Genomic DNA, 21,189 nt, shown 5'->3' on the forward strand with positions numbered 1-21,189 from the left:
GATTCACACACACCCAACCCACCCCTGACAACCTGAGCTGAGCTACCGTACCTTAGCCAACATCTGAGGAAGCCAACTTTTTTCCCTGTCTAATCTAACTAAAGTATCTATTGACTGACTGGGCTGGATACGTTAATTACATATAGCCCGCCATCACCATCCACCTTTTGTTTTATCTTTTTTCGAGTTTTCGTTCCTCGTTCCTAATTTTGGTTGCAAGAGCGTAGATTCCATCCATTGGAACGCGCCTGCCTCCCGTCTCAACCTAATCTAACTGCCACCCGCCCCCCGCCAACGGAAGGGTCAAGGTACCTACTGTAGTACTACCTTACAGCTTGAGGTTCCCGTCCTCCCTTGACGACGCGGCCCCAAGTGCCAACTTAATTTCTTCAATTTCTTCCTAATAACTTCACTTCACGACCTTGTCGACGTTGCGCGTCGAATTAATCGAGTCGAGAACCAGAAACCGATTCTAATTGCCCAAATCGAGGGCTTACACTACAACTTCCACCCTTGTCGTTGTCCAAGATAACTGCAACTGGACTGCAATCATGGGAAACTTCATCAGTTGGTTGAAGGACAACCTCCCCGCCCCCGACACGAGCAACTCGGGTGGTGCCAGAGGAACGCAGCCTCAATCCCTCTCGGGTACGTTGAATAAACGAATACTTCACAATGCGACGCCAAACTGACAATTCCCAGGCATGGTTTCGACTCTCGTTCCCGTCCTTATAGTATCGGGGGTCTACCTCGTCGTTTTCCTAGTCTTTCGTAAATCCAACAGGCGTTTCTATGCGCCTAGGACGTATCTGGGCTCCTTGCGCGAGCAGTAAGTAGCAATGCACCACTGAACTCTGAACACTAGTTCTAACTTGTTCGCAGTGAACGGAGTCCCGCGCTACCTAGTGGTTTATTCAACTGGATTGGAGCTTTTTGGAAGCTCCCCGATGCGTACGCTCTTCAGCACCAGAGTCTCGATGCATACCTCTTCATTCGATTCCTTCGCATTTGCTGCACCATCTGCTTCGTGAGTCTTTGCCTCACATGGCCTGTTCTCTTCCCAGTCAACGCCACTGGTGGAAACGGAAAGAAGCAGCTTGAGATTCTCTCATACGCCAATGTCAACATTGATAATTCGACTCAGAGGAACAGGCTCTACGCCCACTGCTTCATTGCCTGGCTCGTCTATGGCTTTGTCATCTACACCATCATGCGCGAGTGTATCTTCTACATCAGCGTGCGACAGGCTTTCCTTCTTACTCCCCAGTATGCCAAGCGCATCTCATCCCGCACTGTACTCTTCACTTCTGTTCCCAAGGAGTATCTCGATGAGGCCCGCATTCGCACCCTCTTCAACGACTCGGTCAAGAATGTTTGGATCCCCGGTGACACCAAGGACCTCGACAAGATCATTGAGGAGCGCGACGATGCCGCCATGAAGCTCGAGAAGGGAGAGGTCAAGCTCCTCAAGCTTTGCAACAAGGAGCGCATCAAGTCCATGAAGAAGTCCGGTACCGAAGCCGAGAAGGTTGCCTCTGGCCCATCTGACCCCGAGTCCGGAGACATGGCTGCCCGCTTCATCCCCCCTAAGAAGCGACCTACTCACCGTACTGGCCCTCTGGGACTTATCGGCAAGAAGGTTGATACTATTGAATGGGGCCGTGAGGAGCTCAAGACCCTCATCCCCAAGGCCGACAATGCCCAGGCTGACTGGCTCGCTGGCAACTATGAGAAGCACTCTGCCGTGTTCGTCGAGTTCTACACCCAATCTGATGCCCAGGCTGCTTTCCAGACGACCACTCACCACCATGCCCTCCACATGGCCCCTCGTTTCATTGGTGTCAAGCCTGATGAGATTATCTGGAAGAGCTTGAACTTCCCCTGGTGGCAGGTTGTCATTCGCCGATATGTCGTCTACGCCGTCATTGCTGTTCTCATCATCTTCTGGGCTGTCCCCGTCGCCATCGTTGGTATTATTGCTCAGGTCGACACTATCAAGACTCTTCCTGGTCTTACTTGGATTCAGGATATTCCTTCGGTCATTCTTGGTGTTGTCTCTGGTCTTCTGCCTTCCGTTGCTCTCTCTATTCTCATGTCCTTGGTTCCTGTTTTCATGCGACTCTGTGCCAGGCAGGCTGGTTGTGTTTCCGTCTCTCAGGCTGAGCTCTTCACGCAGAACGCATACTTCGTTTTCCAAGTTATCCAGGTTTTCCTGGTTCAGACTCTGGCAAACAGTTTCGTTTCGTCAATTGCGACAATCGTCAAGGAACCTAGTCAGGTGTTCAGCATGCTGTCATCTTCCATCCCTACCGCCTCCAACTTCTACATCTCTTACTTCATTGTTCAGGGTCTGACCATCGCCGTCGGCGTCCTGACTCAAGTTGTCGGATGTATCATTTTCAACCTTTTGTACAAGTTCCTGACCAGCACCCCACGATCCATGTACAACAAGTGGACTACTCTCAGTGCTCTCACTTGGGGAAGCCTTATGCCCGTCTACACCAACATCGCTGTCATTAGTAGGTAATTCCTAAGCTCATGTATTGAACACCGCTAACCTTTCTCAGGCATCGTCTACGCTGTCATTGCACCTGTCATGCTCTTCTGGTCTACCATCGGTATGGGCTTGTTCTACCTTGCCTACCGCTACAACATTCTGTTTGTTACCGAGACCAAGATCGATACTAGAGGCCTCATCTACCCTCGCGCCCTCAAGCAGCTCTTTGTCGGTGTTTACCTTGCCGAGGTCTGCCTTGTCGGCATGTTCATTATCTCCAAGGCTGCCGGTCCTGCTGTCTTGATGGCTGCCTTCCTTGTCTTCACCATTCTGTTCCACATCTCCCTCTCCAAGGCTCTTAACCCCCTTCTCTACAGCCTGCCTCGCTCTTTGGAGGTTGAGGAGGAGCGAATCCAGCGAAGCCTGCAAGGTTCAGAGTTGGAGGACGGACATGTCCAGAATGGAGAGGGCGCCGCTTCCAACGGTGCTTCCAACGGCGCTGGCAAGAGTCACGGTGTTGGCAAGTTTGTGCCTGGCGGTACTGATAGCGTTCAGAAGAAGGGCAACTTGTTCTCCAAGTGGCTCAAGCCCTGGGTCTACGCCGATTACGCCACCATGCGCCAGTTGGTGCCTCATGAGCGTAACATGGGGCTCGAGTATCCTGAGGAAGTCGAGCGTGACGCTTACTTCCCACCTTCAGTCACAAGCGAGACACCTATACTCTGGATCCCTGCCGACCCAGCTGGTATTTCCAAGCAGGAGGTGCTCAACACAAGCAAGGTGATCCCCATCTCAGACGAGGGCTGCACTCTCAACGACAAGAACCACATCGAGTGGGACACCGAGGGAGCACGACCTCCTATCTGGAGCGAGAAGATTTACTACTAAAGGTGGACATGATTTCGTTAGTGTGATTGATACCCAAACACATGCCAGCTATCAGGCTGTGTTGCTTTGAAGACGTGGGAGTGGTTGAAATAAGATGTTGGAGGATTGGGAAACGGAAAAAACACGACAGTATTGGATTTAGTCAAGATGGATATCTTATCGATTGTGTCAATATCAATATCATGCGCAGTTGTTAGATCAAATAGTTATACAGTCAATGAATTCTAATGCTAATGAGAATTGCTTGCAAGTCCGTGATTTCTAGCAGTGAGTAGGACAAGCGAGATTATAAAGATATCTCATAACTTATCTCGGTGAAGAATACTGGATATAATATATCGCTTCAATTCAAGACGTAAGGTTGACAATGCCATTGCTTACTCGGACGCTGTTCAAACCAGAGATGTATGCATGTCTAGTCCGGCATATCCTCTATCTTGGATTTAAGGTTCTGTGATAGTTGATTGGGCAACTAGAAGTAGGATGCAATCTCTCCACACCGGATGGGTTTTGGTATTTACCTTGTAATCCGCAGTATGGTTACAACTCGCCAAAGGATGGATAAGGCTTTTACAACTGAACTATTGGCTACAACTGAAACATGAGAACAAAGAGTACAATGTAAGCTTGAAAGCCGAGACATGTGATAAGATGGGGAACAAAGGGATTGATATTGACATACAAAGAGAGAGAGGGAGGGAGGCTTACGAGTGCAGATGGTTTGGTTGTTGGGGTGAGTTGATAGACGAAACAGGGATTTCCTTGATCGAATGGGCTTAGCATTAGGCAGAGCACCTACCAAACTTTACCGGGAAGTGGATAGCGGCAGCCACAATTGAAGCCACAGCCGCCATTGTCGTTAAAGCCGTGGATATCGAGTGCATTGGAGACACTGATTAGGCAGTGTGTTGTTATCGCTATTGTGCCACAACCAACAATGACTGCAGATATAAACAATTGAAAACTCCGCAGTTGAATACTGCATGTATGCACTGCAGTCTTTAGCTGTGGCGCTTCCACATGTGATTGTCTCCCTGGACTAAACCCATGTCCTTGTTCCCGTCCGTAGCCAACAAGGATCTAAAGAGCTCCCCCTCCATCAGCTTCTGATGTGAGTGACGGTCCCACAAGCCCATTGTTGTCGTGCCAACGACCGTCAACAATCACCTAGTCAAGCAGAAAGCGGCAAGTCATTCACATTCTCGCGAATAGGATCTTGGTTTTTAGCCCGGCTCTTGACAAGATAGGTCTAATCGCAAACCTTGCTTGTGTGATTGATTGATAGTACGATATTGACATTGGACGATACGGCTCCAGATCCCGGATGCGCTTACCCTTACCTTACCTTACCTTCACTACCTTGCTGCTGAGATCCCCTCATCCCTGCTCCTTCTCTTTCCCTTCTCCGTCTGTGCCTGTGCTCTTTCTTCCCGCTCAGTTTCTCTCTTGACTATCTACTCTCCTACAATCCAATCTAAACCTGGACATCGACCCCATTCGTGGCCTGTTCTTGAGGCCTTTGCATTAGCATTATTAGCAGGTTTGGTCAATATTGAGAGTCTTGAACAAGGTGCGCGCATAGACCGAGACATTGCGCAGAGACCCTTGGACATTCCTTTGTGTCGATCAGCACAACACGTACGACTCTTTTGCACTACAGATTCTCAGACTCTACACATACTCAGAGTAGGCAAGTTGGGGGAAGTGATTAACTGCAACCGAGATACCATCCAGCTTTCGAGCTACGCGGTGATGGCCATGCTCTGAGCGCTCAGTATCATCGTCGGCGACAGATCTACGCTTGGAAAAGCAACTGCGATTGCTTTGCCTGCACCCTTCGAATTAACGGGTCATCTCAACTTCGCAGAAACCGCAATGACTCCAACGATCACCCGCAGCTGTCGGCCTGCGCAAACAATGCCCCAAATGACAATCTCTACTACTCTCCTCCTCTGCGCGAGCACACTTCTTCTCGCCTCTCCCGCTGCCGCGCAAACTTTCCCATACGTTCCCACAGAGATTCTCATGCCCGACCCAACATGCGTCGACGGTAGCGTTCCATGTAGTGCTTCGAACATAGCATACATCTTCCGACAAACAGCTTCGGGCAATGTCGAATTTCGATCCCTCGACTTTTCCAAGAGCATCAATGCGGACGAGGACAGCCTTGAGCGCGCAAGCAATGATACTGTCTTACCTTTTCTCGATGGTAGTTCCAAGAGCACTGCCTTTGGTGCTTCGAGGACAGCGAATGGTTCTGTCCTCGTTTATGCAGGTGACTGCGAATCTGGAAGCGGCGATGTCTGGAGCTTCGACTATAGCAACGATCAAGGCGAATGGTCCCGTCGAGGTCTCAAGAACGGCGGCGACACCCGTCGTGCACCGTATTTCCTCGGAGGCACTGTTGCCTTTTCCTCCAGCCTCGCTCCTACTATGGATCAGCCAACTCTTTATACTTATGGAGGAATGTGCGAGACACCCGAGTCTGGAAGTGATGCGACAAACTGGCAGAGTAATGCCAACTACACCAAATCGATGCTGAGACTCGCACCTCATGATAGCGATGTTTTTACCTCGTATGAGATGAGCGTCGCTTCCAGTGGTGGACCAAAAACGCCCATTGCAGGCTTTACTCTAACTGGTCTCACGCCCTCGATGACCAATAAGTCTGGCATTGTGACGCAGCAGATGAGTTATGTACTTCTTGGTGGACATACCAAGACAGCCTTTATCAACATGAGCACAGTCGCTGTCTGGAATCTTCCGACTGAGTCTTGGAGTTATGTCAACATTCAAGCTCCAAACGTTGATATGCCAAAGTCAGATCTTGCTGTGAAGGATACGAGCTCTCAGAATCGCCGCAGGAGCACAAACACTGCTGATAATGTCTACAGTCGTTCTGGGCATACTGCGACGCTCAGCGAGGATGGAAGCTCTATCATTGTTATCGGAGGCTGGGTTGGTGATGTCAATACTCCTGCTGAACCACAGCTTGCGATCCTCGAGATGAGTGAGATCTACAGCGGGTGGCAGTGGAAGATCCCCGACGAACAGCCCGATTTCAATGGAATCTACGGCCATGGCGCGGCAGTGTTGCCAGGAAATATGCTCATGATCTACGGCGGGTGGGAGTCTTCAGGCTCTTCCTCACGCAAAGTCAAGCGTCAAGCCTCATCCGGAACACTTCGCTTCTACAATATCACGTCGGGTTCATGGGGATCCCAATACACTAATCCTGCCTCTAGCTCATCGGATGATGATAACGACGCGCCAAAGGATGATGACAAAGGATCAAACTCGAAGCGCCTTGGCCTCGGTCTCGGTCTAGGCTTTGGTATCGCTGCTTTGATCGGTCTTATCATTGGTGCCCTGTGCTGGTACAAGAGACGCAAGCGACATATCAGCAAGCGAGAAGAGGCTGTCAGGGCGCTGTCTCAAGATCCCAACTACTATAACAACGAATACCCCGAGATGATGGAAAATGATCCTTGGGGGCTCGATAGTGCCCCTTGGTATGGCAATGGTGAAAGCCCTTATGCTGCTGGCGAGCGATCTCTAGGCTATGAGTCTATGAGGGGCGCTCGAAGTGGTCATCCTGGACTTCACATCCCACACAAATCTATGACAAGACCGTCACGAGGAGGATATATACCTACGGGACCACGGCCTACAAGTTTCCCGGGTCCAATTCATCCGATTTATGAGGACGATGAAGAGGAACCCTATCACAACCGAGGCCTTTATGATCACGTCCAGACTCCTACATCAGAGGTTCCTTCCGATCCTTTCCAGACTCCAGTCGCAGGCGTGGGACCGAATAATATTCCTCACCCCATTTGCCTGACTCCTGGAGGTGTTAACAGAGCTTCAGCAACACCTAGCCCTGAGAGCCCGCGACATGATCCTGAGGTTCAAGATTGGGTCACTGAAGTTGATGCTGCGGAAGGATTACTTGCACGCATGAATAGTCGACGAAGCCAACACCAGAATGTACAGAACCTCGATAGCGCCGAAGGCTTGCTTGCGCGCATGAACAGCCGCCGAAGCCAGAATCAAGGAAACGCAGGTCACAGCCAGGGTCGTTCTTCACCTACGCGGCATAACTCGACCCGCTCAGCTGCTCTGCGAGATGATGAATCACGAAGCGGATCTAACTTGTCCGAGTCGGCACGGAGCGCAGCAGAAAGCATCAAGGCTAAAGCACGTCAACTCAACCCTCTCGCTCCAGCGTTCCTAGCCGCTGGTGCCGAGCACCCTAAGCCAGGCAGTTCGTCGTCTAGTAGCTACAACACAGCCCGCTCGTCATTTGGTGTTCTTCAAGCAGAGGGTCCTTCGTTACTTATGGGAGACCGAGGTCCTCGCTACGATGATGATGAGCCCTCGTCGCCGTCCAAGTCCAAGCCACGTAGAGGATGGCTGGGCTCTCTTCGGCGAGTGTTTTCAGGGGCTAGTACCCCAACATCATCCCGTGAAGATATGTCTGGCATACGCCGTTCGTTTGATCAAGAGCCCGTGACTGGTGATTACGAGCCCGGTCTGGTTGGTCTACGCGGCGATCTTCTTAGAAGGAAGAAGGGTCGACAGGACTGGGAAGGTGTAGAAGGTGATTCGCATGGTGCTATGATGTCTGGTGGATCCGGACTTGAGCCTGGAGCTGAGTCTGATTGGGATATTGAGAAGGCTGTTGAGCAGCGATTGGTACAGGTCATGTTCACTGTCCCTCGAGAACGTTTAAGAGTTGTTAATGGCAACGAGGAGGGAAGCGATCGAGAGGACGATGTGCCGATGGAGCCACATAAGGCTGAGTTTGTTGATCCAGATAACGAGAGCCAGACATCAGGAGGCGTCAGTCTTCGTGATAAGCGGGATGAACGTGGATTTGGGCATGCTGGCATTCGAACAGTGGCGGAACCAAAGAGGCATGACAAGATCAATGAAAAGCAACCGCTTGTTCAGGATGATCAAGAACAGTCGAATGAGAAGCGACAAGTCGAGGAAGAGAGACAACGGCTGATGGATGAGAAGCATACTGAGGAACAACGTCTCGCAGAAGAGAAATCTCGACAAGCACAACAGAAGGACATGGAGTCTGTGAAGAGAGAGCAACCACAACCTCTGTCACAAGAACAACAGCAACCTCCTGCAGAAACACTACAACAATCGAAACCCCCTCATCTTCAACCACCTCAACCTCTCTTCCAGCGAAGCTCCCGGGATTCTTCACCGTCGTCGTCGCGTTCTCCTTCTCCCCTACCATCTCCTGGCCACCCCTCTCACTCAAGACGACACACACGAGGCAACTCAAACAACTCAGTCGGCGGCTTCCTCCACCCAGATCTGGCTCCACTAGAGCCACGCTTCTCACACGAAACAGATCGTTCCTCGGGTGTACTTCTCGAAGCTCAAGCAGTTCCCCTCACACGAGAACGAGCTCGAACACGCGTCTTGGCTATGGTCGATAGTTTCGAGAGTTTAAGTCGCGAGAACAGCCCGAGTCCCACACGGTTCCAGTAGGTGGAGGAGAAAAGATGCATAAGGTTTTGCACAGAGCGTGGATTTGTTACTTTGGTTTGCAGGGTGTTTGGGTGCAGGATAACCGGAACATAGGGATTGCTTGATTTGGAATTCGCTTCAGCATTTTGGAAGCTTCAGGGCATATTGTATTTGGATTGCCATGAGTCTTGGATCTGTATATATATCATCATGTATCTATGTGCTCAAGATTCTACCCTACAAGTGGGATACGATTAAAAAGACAGGAATTCGCTTTTACACTTCATGCCCAGTCCCGATCTAGTGCTTCACCGTCTCTAACCTCCTTGAGTAATGTTCCTGTCTGCAAAGGGTCCCACAACGTTGACCTTCTAGGCTCAGCACTAGAAGCCACGACGATGTCCAAACTTGTTAGACTACCATCGTCTCCAGTCGTCGACTAACTAGTTTGTTTCAACACTACTCCCACTTTCCGCGACATATCTCCATAGTGCAGCTTCATGACTAAGTCGTAAAGTCATGGGCCACGTCAAATGTGGCGTTCTACGCCTCAAGAGGATCGGTTCTGCTCTATTCAAGCCGTGGCAGGAGGAGGCAAGAAAACTTACTATTAAGACCTTTATGCTGAGTGATGAAAAGTCTTAGGCAATTTAGTCTCAGTTTAGGTAAGTCTTTACTGAGTTCATTTTAGGATCCTCTTCTCAAGTCTCATGTTTTCTTGCTCCCTGTGGCGTGGACAGCTTGACACCACGCGCAATTCGTGTTGCCTCACGTTTCAATGCCAGCCATAGATCACGGAGGCGATGACTAGGATTAGATGAAAGGGGAAACAAGTTGGACGTAGACATGAGGAAAGAGGCAGATAACTTCACCGTTAAGCTATAGTGAGCGTCATAAACTCATGGAGGCAGTCATACTCGTCACAGAGATGAAAAGTACAAGCTGTAGTTGCAGACCCAAGAAAGAAGAGAATACTTTTGGCTGCTATCTCAACCTCGTCGCCCTATGCATTTATGCAGGCTCTATGTACGTAAAGTGACACCAAACTGACAACGACGACCTGCATATTATATCCAGACTTTGAAGCCAACACTGAGCGCCCACCCAAGTCATTCAAACTCGGCGACTCTGTCACGCCCTTCACAGGTCGCTGTCCCTCATCCATTGTGCCATAGTTGCTTGGTCGAGGTCGCCGTTGCCGTGATGCCATAAAGTATAAAATCCGAATCGAAAATTAAGCGTTGGTTTCTGCCGTCATGCATGACCTTTCCAATAGTGCTGTGCTAACTAACAGTCACTTGGCTCGCTCGTATATGTACCATACCATGATCCCGCCAGTTGCTGGGGGCGTTCGTCCCATGTTCCGTTGTGTATGTAATCCCCCTTGTAAAATGCCAACGCCTTCCTGGTATCTCGAAATGCAACAAAACCCCCTTGGGTTTTAAAAGTGAGCCGGGAGAAAGTGAGATTCGTGTGCTTCATGGGTCGTTGCGACCATTTTTTTCTGCTCGTCTGGAACATCTTTCATTATCCATCCCAGGAAATTCCGCTAGACCTGAGGGATTTATGTTGAGAAAGAAAGTACCCTCAAGGCAGCATGACAAGTGCCTCATATCGTAGTCTCATCTTATAAAAGATGGCCTTTGGAGCCCAGTGGAATTTCCGGAGTTGCCGAATTTCCTGTCGGTCAAGGTTCGGGCGTTGGATCGGGGTTTGTTGCACGGAGGACCTTGGGTGCCTGAATCCTCCTCGAATAGTCGTGGTCATCTCGCAATGTGTTGATACTCTCATGACTTGCGCTTCGAACGTACAATCCTTGCTTAAATGGATCCATTCGAGGATCGACTTGCAAGGTGCTGTTACGGCTTCCTGCCGCGGCTGATGCAATAGGTGATCCAGCCATGCTCATATCAGGTCGTGCAATGCCCGAGGAGCTATCTCGAACACTGGGATCGTCCTGATAGGCTTCTTGTTCGTTCTGTTGCTTCTTTCGTCGGAACCAGAGGAATAGGGCGAGGGCAGCGGCACCTATGACGGCTGCAATCACGCCTACCACGATACCAACAACTTGGCCGGTGCCAAGTCCACTCTTCTCGGTAGTTGAGCCATTGGTGTTTTCGCTTGCGGTTGTTCCACCAGTCTCCGTCGGGGCTGCCACAGTGACGGTCCTGATAGTACCGCCAGCAGTGACAGTCTGGACGACAGAGGTGCGCGAAGTAGATGTAGTTGACTCATCCTCGGCGGTGCTCGTAGCTGAGGTTTCATCTTCGGTCTAAATATGTAGTCAGTGTCTGTCCTAAGCCTCTTTATTACATCACCGGATTCCCGAGGCGAGATAACATGCGTGCTGAGACAAGTCATACAGTTGAGGTTGTTTCTGGCTCCGAGCTAGACGTGGACGTGGAGGTCGATATGGATGTGGATGATGGCTTTAGAGTCACCGTATTCTGTATTGTCTCAGTCACTCTGGATACGGCCACGGTGGTTGGTTTTGCCTGATTGTTGCCTGTTAAGCCGTGGTATCTTACCGACCGCAGAAGGTTTAAATGGACTGAGATGTACAGGTGGAGAGTTGGGTAGGCAGACACTCGTCCGATCACGGCATATGCGGCGATCACAACACGAAACATGATCATGTCACAGGATTTGACTTACTTTGGTTGATGAGGGGGAAGGGCCCCTTGAGCCGGAAGGCTCGACGTTGCCTAGAGACACATATCCATATACTCCGTCACCACCGCAGACTTCGTCAGGCCATGCTGGGCAAGGAGTATCGCACTTGGAGTCGTCCACTTGGGTTGACTTAACTGGTGCGTAATTCGAACACCAGCATAGCTTGTCTTGAGTGATGGCGTATGCCCAGTCATCGATACAGAAATCATGGCAGAGGCCATTTGTCTGATAAATGCTCGTATCTATTGACATGGTCAGATGCTGCAAGCCGTTGTATGCGAAGGGGTTACATACTCCTGGGGGTCTCGCCAGTATTGTAACTAGCACAATATTCGATGTTTAGAGTAGCAGCTAGGGGTGCCCATGATGATGCTATTAAGAAGAGCAAGCCTGCCTGTTGGGCACGTCTGGAAAGAGGAGACATGATGATTATGACTTGGTCAAGAAAACTAGGTTTGAGTTTCAAGTTAGAATGTGTCGAGTTGAAGGGAAGCGAGGGGAGCCCAGGCAAAGGAGGATGTTACACACCTTTACCAAAGAGACTGAGCAAGAGAGCATGTGAGGTCGGGTGCAACAGAGATGAAGCAGGCTTTTCATAACATGACACGGTTGCGGGAGAACTCTCAGATGGTCGAAGCCATACCACGTCTGACGTCGAGAGATGTAGTACTACCGGCAGGTGTGATTTCGCGTGGGTAGATGTCCCGACGGCGGAGCAAGACAGCCGGTATCGTCAATCGTGATCCGAGTTGAGCAAGGTAGCACAATGAAGTGACCAAGCAGGCTGTCTATGAATCGCCGGGAGATCGGTGGCTTGTCGAAGATGGGGATTTAGATTCGGGATGATCGGGTATCGTGTTTGGTTCGAGATGAAAGAATTATCGATGGGGGTGATTATTGATAACCAGTGGGTAACAGTGATGAGTCGAGAGCTTCCTGCGGCTCAAATGGTTGTCGATGAATAATTCTGGCAATCCTCGTAGATTTCCAGCTGCCCAACACAAGCGAATGGTCGGTACGATACAATGCGATCCCAAAACGTGAACAATGCCAATTATCCCAAGACGAAAAGAAACCCAGATCCAAAAAATCACCACAAGGGTAAAAGAAAAAAGAGAAAGAGAACAATTCCCAGCCAACGAAATAGAGATCGTGGAGATGGTTAGGACGGGGGAGGTTGGGGTGTGATTGAGAAATAATAGGTAGAGGTTGAGCAGGTTGAGATAGGTAGGTAGAGGTAGGAATACGTGACAACTGAAGAGGTCGAGGTCGAGAAGGGGAGATTTGGAAGGGAAAAGGTGTGAGGGAAGTAGCGACTAGAGTGGTCAAATCAGGTAAGAGCTAGGTAGGTATCTGTACCTAGCACGGTAGTCCCGGGCCCTAGTGGAGGGGCGGCGGCAGCAGCGACCGGGATGGGAAACAGGGAAGGAAGAACGAAGACGAGCGATGAACTCTCTAACCAAATCTGGCCCGACTTGAGAAAGAGAAGAGGGCCTGGGAATAGCGACGGACGACAAAACTTCTAGGGAGTAACCTAGGCAATAAATCGATAAATTGGATTGTCGATTCCTGTGGAAAGATCTCTGTTGTTCCTTGGAGTGTTCCTCAGTCGATAGTTTGTCAACGCCTCCGCCCTCTCCCTCTTGAAGAACGGAAAGCTTCTTGAATAGAGTTGCACTGGAGGTCACGATACGACCTGGCAACAAAGCCCAAGCAGCGCAGCAGGTTGCGGTACGTACCGTCCAAAGTATCGCAGGGGTCGTGGGACCAAAAATGGAAAGGTCCCAATACTCAGCTGCAAAGCCAAGGCTGGGCGGACAAAGGAGGCTCCACGCTCTGAAAAAGAACCAAGGAGAGCCTGAGAGAGGACTCGAGATGAAGCGAAAGAGACCGATCCGATGGCCTAGCAGAGTATTTCCCTTTGAGCGTGATTGATGACTGAAAAGAGGTGTGATGGTGGTGGTTGCAGTACAGTAGTGCTATTATCTCGGCGTAAAGTGGCCGTTATTTTTTTGTTTGTTTTTTTGTTTTCTTGGTTGGAGTGAGTGAGAAATGAGGTGGTAGCCAAAAGGATTGAGCTTAGAATGAAAGAATATTAAGGAACGAATTGAAAGGAATGAAGGACAAGTCAATTGTGCGTAGAAAGAGAAGAAGAGTAAGATAAGATGATATTGCAGGAAAGGAACTTGATAAAATTGATTGAGCCCAGAAGAGGTAGAACTGATCGACTTGAAATTACCTGAGGTAAGCAATCCTCGTGTTGTTGCTGGTCAACAGCAGGTCCAGTATGAAGCTGTCCACAGAATCACAGTGACGAAACGATTTTCACATTACGAGATACACACAGGCTCAAGATCTGATATGATCCTCTACAGTCACAATCACAATCACAACTCGACAGAAAAAAATAAAAGAAAAAGTCATTAAATCAAATAAGATAAAAGATGGACCCTCGTTTCCGCAAGCTCGCTCCCCTATCCGCTATCCCTCACCTACCAACAAGACACTAAAACACGAGGCGCCCGTGGCCTCATATGATGCCTGTAGCAGATGTCGTCACCGCTGAGAACTCAGTGGGCGCTGTTGTTGTTTTAGGGGAGTGACAGTACTTTTTGGACTGGTCAGGCTCTTATTACGGGAGGTTGAGAGGAGAGGGGGGGGCGTGTCGTGTCATATCGTGTGGAAGTTGCAGGGGCAGTCAGAGAAGAGGGAGTGGGATCTGCATGGGCCCTGGACAAGGGTGTGAGCGGCGATCTTGATAGAAGCGAGGAGTGGGAGAGGAGGACTAATACTGTTGCGGCGGAGTGTTGCAAGAGCCCGTCCGACAATCGCAATTCGTGGTCTGAAATGTGAATTTGTATGGTGATGTGGCATGGGGAAATTCGATCCTTGTAAACCATCATTCTATTCTGCCTATATCTTTCACTGAATGCTCTTTATTCTTTAGATATTAGACAATTCCTTTTCTTCTCTAGTCTAGTATGCTAATATACAATCAGCTGGCCTAGCTGACTGCTATCTTTTGGCTTTGGCTTGCCGCTACCTTGAGAAATCGAAATTGGATATTAGTGACAACCACTTCACTCTCTTCTCGGCAACCCTTTATCCGGATTGACCTCAGCCCTTGGCACTCTTCTCAGGTCTCCTCTGATACTTTCTCTGTTGATGCACTGAAGGAAGCACAAAATCATGGACTCTTTCTTCCGTCTCCTCTTGTTATGACGCGCAGATGGTTCTTCAAATCTCACAACGTACAACGCTAGAACGAGATTATTGAAACACAAACTCCTCTAGAGATCTCGGCGTTTGCTGTTAGTTAATTAGCTGTTGAACGGCGGTAATTCGCGCTCCAGCCCAAGATCTCAGTTCAAGATAACTCGACAGAATTATAACAGCACCCAATGGACTGGTAATTGGTGCATATTTTTGGTCAACCCCCATGCCCATCATCTTGTTTTGACTCCACTGTTCCCACCCTCCAAACGCGCGATAGATATCGTGAGTCTAGCGGCTCTTGTTGCTTCTTGGCTATGGAACGAACCATTCCTCATTGTGCAAAAAACATCCCATTCTCCTCCATCGAAGACGACAGAATGAAGCAATTGCGCACACAAACAAACAAAGTTGCCGTGCATGCCGCTGTATTACAGCTTGATTGACTCTCTTCCCGCTTCTAAGCACTAGTAGACCTTATTACTGTCTCTCACTATCCCCAACATAGAACTCAACTCACATGAACTAGTGCCTGAGTTCAGCGCCGCGCCGTTGGACGTGGCATCGCCCAGTTTAGGAAACGGTGACCTACCGTAACGGGCCATTTCCGGCCCCTTTCTGTAAGTTTTGCCTTTCTAACCAGACGATCCCGTCGCCGGACAGAGTAGAGGCCAAGATGATGGTTGTGGGTGAGAATTGTAGACCTCAAGGCCTAAAGATGTTTGATCGGCCATCAAAAAACAGTGAATACTATCTCGCAATATCTTTGGTTTGTTGCTCCACAGTCCACAGACCATGACCAAAATCTCAATATCCCTGCCCCGTGGGACTCGTGGTTTCAGTCATTTTGGAGCCGGCCCGCGGAAGGGAGAGAGGGAGCATGGATTATGATGGGCTTGACAAGGTTGTAAGTGGAATAAGGTTGGAGAGAAACATGAAATAACATGCGCGAAACCGTTCGGCCATGTTCTTGGAGATTCCCGCATGATAGCGAGAGCGAGCGAGCGAGCGATCGCGATCGGTCTACGGATACTTACTCCATAGAGAAGCAGACAGAACAAGCCTTTTCTTCTCTGATCCTTATCTGAGTCGTTTCCATGTTGGATACAAGTCAATCATGTGTCAGGAATGACCGTTTATCTTTGACGCAGAAACTTGCCCTTGCAATAACACGAGCATTGACCCGACCTCCCCGCTCTCGTATAATCAATCCATCAGATCATAACCCTTGACAATTTTAAATATTTTGCCATTTTACTGGAGTACAGTAACTGGACAATATACACAATACGCGGGAATGAGCCTCCCTTTCACGATTCGACGTCACTGAGAGAGACTCAGCGGTTGTCGTGTGACTGGAGATCTAAAACTCACCTTTAATTTTCTGACTGGGCAACAATCTACTCAGTAGCCCCAGCTCCTCTCTCTCCATGTGTCTAGTCTAGCTGATTCAAGGTTATTAGCTTGAGGGTTAAACTTACAAAGAATCCATCCATTGCCTTGTCCAGCTGAACACGTAAACCAACTCGGGAATACGTATCTTTTTAAGTTGGAACAAAAGTCAATTGATAGATAGCCTTGGTATGCTGACACGCTAAGAGCCCAAGAGGTCTGTCTAGTCCATCTTGAGACGACGTTGCTACGGTTCGGTCTATTTCTGTGTGGGAAATGGCACGATATGCACGATAGTGGTGGTGAAGCTTAGAAATGGCTGGAGTTTGTGAGCCTCTTGATCTAAAATCCGGGGCTTTCACTTTGGTATTTGTACTGTATCTATAGTGGCAGCCTCTTATTATCGATGATGATGATCAGAAACTTGGCACTTGAGTAATATTTCGATCAGTTATTATCCAGGAACCATCGCCTTTAATTTTATATGTCACTGGCGGTCCAATAACCTCGTCACACTTTTTATCTCAAGAGGCTTATGATTAAGTACTGTACTATGGATGTCTTGTACCTACACCACCTTTGAATCTCACTCACATTTCTCAATGTCCGACTTCAACACCCACCATCAAGCCCAACACGAACTCCAACTGCCGCCAAGTGCAGTGACTGCTACCCCATCTCTGCAGACGAGTACACCCTCTTTGATGCGCTTGTGTTCCAATTGTCCAATGGCGTAGCTAGCTCTTCCGATTTCTTACATGCTGTATCGTATTTTCTCGAGAACCCTTTTTGCTTGTCCTTGTCAGAACTGAATGGACAAGGGCGTGGCAAAGATGCTTCGTAATGTCTCAATCTGCGACGCTATTCCCAACCAAATTCTCGGCTGCGTGCTTGGGAGAGTCACGCAAGCGATGATATGCGTGGGGGGATTGTCACGATTCTCTGGACTCCTGTGGTGCAGTATGTGTTGTGTGATGTCTCGTGAAAGCCATGTATCGGCATCATCGAGCCGTAAACCGAGGCTGTCACCATAAATATCTTGGCCGCCACATCCGCCATGTTCCTCTGACTGCTCAGTATCTGCGTCACGTTGTCTTGTGTAGTTGAGGCTCCGTTGTCCAAGGTAACTTGACTACCTAAACTCTGACATATTCGCACATGCCAATGGCCTGGTCCTTATGTCAACAAACGCAGTGACTTCTCGGCTCTATGCTGTGTCACGATGCACCACTGTCTGTCTGTCTGTATGTCTTTTACTTAGCCGACGAACCTTGATGTACTGTACAACCCCCTCTGCATGTACTTCTTTTCCCCTCTATGATGCTCGAGTGAGAATATATGATTCCTCCATGTTGAGGGAAAAGACTGTCACAGGCAAATCACAAGCTCAACCACTGTCGCTATGGCGTGTTTGGCTGCGCCGCTTGGCCAGGAGAATGCCACTTCAGGGTCCGCAATCTGCAAGCCGCCCGCCACCAGCTGCAGTCGGTCCATGTTAGTTGCGTCGTGAGGGTGTAGAGGCTCGTTTTTTCTTTTAGTTTTTCCGCTCGAAGGTTCCGGAGCATTTTGCAAAACTACAATATCGTGGAGCTTTGTCTGGTGTGATATTCAACTCTATGTTGTTGTTGTATCTATACTCCTAGTTTTTCCATTGTGCAGTACACGTAACCGTTCTGTGGTCTATGACACTCTAGGTACCATTGATTCGTACATCTTAGCGCTAAAAATTACGGTATGTGGGAGAAATGCTTCAACTTTCCACGACGACAATGGAGCAGTTTTTAAACATATAAGCTCGGTTGAGTCTAACTTACTTGTTGGGTCTTCTTCTGCTTTCCACATGCGTGTTCGTCGTCTATCAAGCGTCATGGCCTTCCCACTATGGCTTTGAGTTTTTCGCGAACGCAGAGCTAATCGACGTGAAACACTCGGTCGCGATCTTAGTCGAGGTAATGGGGCAGAGCCGCAAAACGGACGAACCCGATCGAGGCTTTTGACTACATAGGTCCGACTGGCCACGAAATCTCTGTTTTGATTACTTGATGAGATGTGGTTCTTGCAAAAAGATGAAATTCTGGGTGCAATCTTCAGATGAGATACTGATCTAGGGTAGACAAATCTCACAATGCTTTGTCCTGTCTTGTCTGGGTTATAGCGCTTCAGAGCTGACCACTCACGGTCTTCAGCTGTCGCAGGTGGCACCGCAGCGTGGCCCAAGCTCCCTAGCTCCTATGTCATCGCCCAAGTCGGATGCGTCTTTGAACCTAGAGATACGCATCATCAGCCTTGTCAAATACAATATCAACATTCACAACAAACATCGATATATGCACACTGAGCCTCACAACGCTGTTTCAATACCCGCGACTGAATAACTGAGCCTGGAGCTCTCTATAATATCTTCATTTCACCTGCCCATGTGACTAGTTGACCGAAAGGTCCCTTCCGGCGCCTCCGGCTTCGACCGTACTCAGCCTGTCGATATGGTCGCGATATCAGGCTTTCGGAGTCTCTCGACTCCTGTGAATCGAACTCGGCGTCTTCCTATGATACTCGGAGGCGGTGCATTCTTCATCATGTGCATCATATACCTCCTTCTCTCCATTGCACCTTGTATGGTGTATGGGAATTGCTACCGTGGTTATTCAAGTGCTTACAGCTTCGATGCTGACTTGGCTCACAACCCAACCTGGATGGCCGATATACCCGACGATGTATTCCTCTCGAGCCTGAGTATACCGGGCACACATGACACAATGACCTACGAGATAGGAAGCGAGGTTCTGCAGTGTCAGAATTGGAACCTGACTACCCAACTGGAAGCAGGTATTCGCTACTTCGACATCCGCGCTCGTGTGCGTGATGACGAGTTGCATATTTACCATGCCAATGGCTACACGGGCTTCAGCTTCGAAGATGTTGTTGGCTATATGAACGACTTCCTGGATAGGAACCCTTCTGAGACGATCATCATGCGCCTCAAGCAAGAAGGTAACGGCATTGGAGACAACAACACTCTGTCATTCGAAGCCGCCTTCAACAAATACCCACTCGGGAACCGACTGTACAACTACAGCGCTTCCGACCCTCTACCAACTCTTGGTACTCTTCGCTCCAAGATCTTTGTTCTTCAAAACTTCCCAGCTTCGCGAGGAGGACCATATGGCTTGAAGTGGGAAGGCCATCAAATGATCTTGGAGGATATATGGATCATCCCTGATATCTACCATCTCTCGGAGAAGTGGACTGCGATCCGGGATGCTCTCGAACTCGCTGCAACAGCGCCTCTCGACAACAAGGTCCTCTATTTGGCACACATTTCAGCCTCTGTCGGTGTCTTGCCCATCGAGGCTGCGGCTGGGCCCATGAACCGAACTGTCACTGGTATGAACGACATGACTGGCCAGTGGATTAAAGATTTTGAAGATAACGAAGACACTACCCGAACTGGAATCGTCATCATTGATTTTCCCGGCAAGAAGTTCATTGATGCCATTCTTCGATGGAACAAGTCATATACAAAGAAGCAGGCATAAGCCCAGGCTGATCATTGGTTGTGCTCAAGCCCTCGCCTAGGACTCAGGCCTTATGTCTTGATACACTGGACACCCCAAAGCCCGGTCGTTGGTCATTGTCAAGCTTTCTCATCTGAGACTCTGACGTCTCACCTCTCTCTCACTCATGGAATCGATACCCCACAGCATTGTGTACCCTAGCTAGCTCTCTAAATTACAATCGTCGGCGTGGCTGAACAAATATCACTTAACAGCAAATAAAAACTTTGTCAGATGAAAGAAAGATGCATATTCAAATGAGGATTATCCAATTTTACCCCCCGTAGATCAATTCCTCATCATGCCCCTGCATCTGACGTGGATACTGTGGCGTCCGGATGCGTTTCACCAGGGCGAGTAGACTGAGTCAAAGAGAAAAGATCGTCAGGGACAGAAACACCAGAAATCAAGGCAGAGACTGTATATGTAAACGAAACAAAAGTACAGTACATAAAGTACGTAAAGCACACGCACACGCTTTCGGTCTGTGTCCACCCTGTCTCGATTTCTGTCAATCAATCGCTGACTGTTCCGAACCCGGTGCGCGTTTCTGACACACCTCGAATTGTCAAATGTGGTGTTCTGTGCGTGCTTGGCTATGACGTTGAGACTGAGATCGACACAATGTGATTGTGAAGTTGGGACGTTGATGGAGTAACGTGGTGAAGATGAGATTGCTCTCATGGTTATAGTTGAGGGAATGAATGATCTGATATGCATGTGAAATTATACACGTTGGTCACTCGGTATTGAAGGATTAACTAAACGAGGTGAGAGCTATGGGCTATTACTCTCTGTCTTTAAGGCCAGATCGAGATAGAAGCTGAAGTTGTCAGACAATACGCATGATTGTAGGACAAGCAAGCAAATGAATCCCATAGCTATAGAACTGTCAATGTTGAGTGATGACATTCGAACGCAGAGTTAGATCTTCACCTCACATGTCATCTACAGCAAAGTACACGACTGAGGAAGAAGAGTACGTAAACCTGAATATCTTATAACCTGATACTATTCGGTAGGCTTAACTGCCTGAGCCGTCTCGTCCCCCCTAATGCAAGAATCCTACAATGCTTTACAAGGCCTCTCTCTAGAAACCTGACCCCAAAGTCTTTTACTCTAATTTGTATCACAGAAACGGGCAAGCAAATTCGCTGCCCAATGGGTATAATGCACTTCCTGAACGCCTTGCAACTAAAGCACCTGAACCCCCCTCCAAAGCCATTTCTAATAGACACAAGAGTCTGATGCAACTCTTTTGTTTCGAGGCATTGCTGAAACCGACTGATTCAATATGATAATGGTGTTGAGACCAAGTGAAGTCTCCAAGGAGCGAGCATGTGTGCATGTGTGTAAAAGCAGTAATAATTGTAGTAGTAGTAAAAGGAGATGTGTACTGATTGATAATGCAAAGGTCGAAAAGGAGCATAATGTGACAAAAGTCCTGATAAACGCCCTGGAAATGCGACTCGTCTGTTG

At 48.9% G+C, this 21,189-nt stretch overlaps 4 protein-coding genes across 4 annotated transcripts; 3 read left to right on the plus strand and 1 right to left on the minus strand.

Annotated features, from left to right (window-relative positions):
* Window positions 1-551: 551 nt before the first annotated feature.
* FTJAE_1010 (uncharacterized protein) lies at window positions 552-3,385 on the plus strand (the record flags this gene model as incomplete). Its single annotated transcript, XM_037342908.1, has 4 exons — window positions 552-648; window positions 703-829; window positions 883-2,519; window positions 2,568-3,385. 4 exons carry the CDS (start codon window positions 552-554, stop codon window positions 3,383-3,385), a joined length of 2,679 nt encoding a protein of 892 aa, XP_037211877.1.
* A 1,926-nt stretch (window positions 3,386-5,311) lies between these two features.
* Window positions 5,312-8,899, plus strand: FTJAE_1011 (uncharacterized protein; the record flags this gene model as incomplete). Its single annotated transcript, XM_037342919.1, has 1 exon — window positions 5,312-8,899. The coding sequence occupies one exon, from the start codon at window positions 5,312-5,314 to the stop codon at window positions 8,897-8,899; it is 3,588 nt and encodes a 1,195-aa protein (XP_037211878.1).
* A 1,666-nt stretch (window positions 8,900-10,565) lies between these two features.
* FTJAE_1012 (cell wall integrity and stress response component) lies at window positions 10,566-11,975 on the minus strand (the record flags this gene model as incomplete). The annotated part of the gene is made up of 3 exons (XM_037342930.1): window positions 10,566-11,150; window positions 11,534-11,793; window positions 11,846-11,975. 3 exons carry the CDS (start codon window positions 11,973-11,975, stop codon window positions 10,566-10,568), a joined length of 975 nt encoding a protein of 324 aa, XP_037211879.1.
* Window positions 11,976-18,732: 6,757 nt separating this feature from the next.
* FTJAE_1013 (1-phosphatidylinositol phosphodiesterase precursor) lies at window positions 18,733-19,692 on the plus strand (the record flags this gene model as incomplete). Its single annotated transcript, XM_037342941.1, has 1 exon — window positions 18,733-19,692. One exon carries the CDS (start codon window positions 18,733-18,735, stop codon window positions 19,690-19,692), a length of 960 nt encoding a protein of 319 aa, XP_037211880.1.
* Between the last annotated feature and the right edge of the window lie 1,497 nt (window positions 19,693-21,189).

This window comes from Fusarium tjaetaba (assembly GCF_013396195.1).
Source record: "Fusarium tjaetaba strain NRRL 66243 chromosome Unknown NRRL66243_c0000022, whole genome shotgun sequence".
Lineage (NCBI taxonomy): Eukaryota > Fungi > Ascomycota > Sordariomycetes > Hypocreales > Nectriaceae > Fusarium > Fusarium tjaetaba.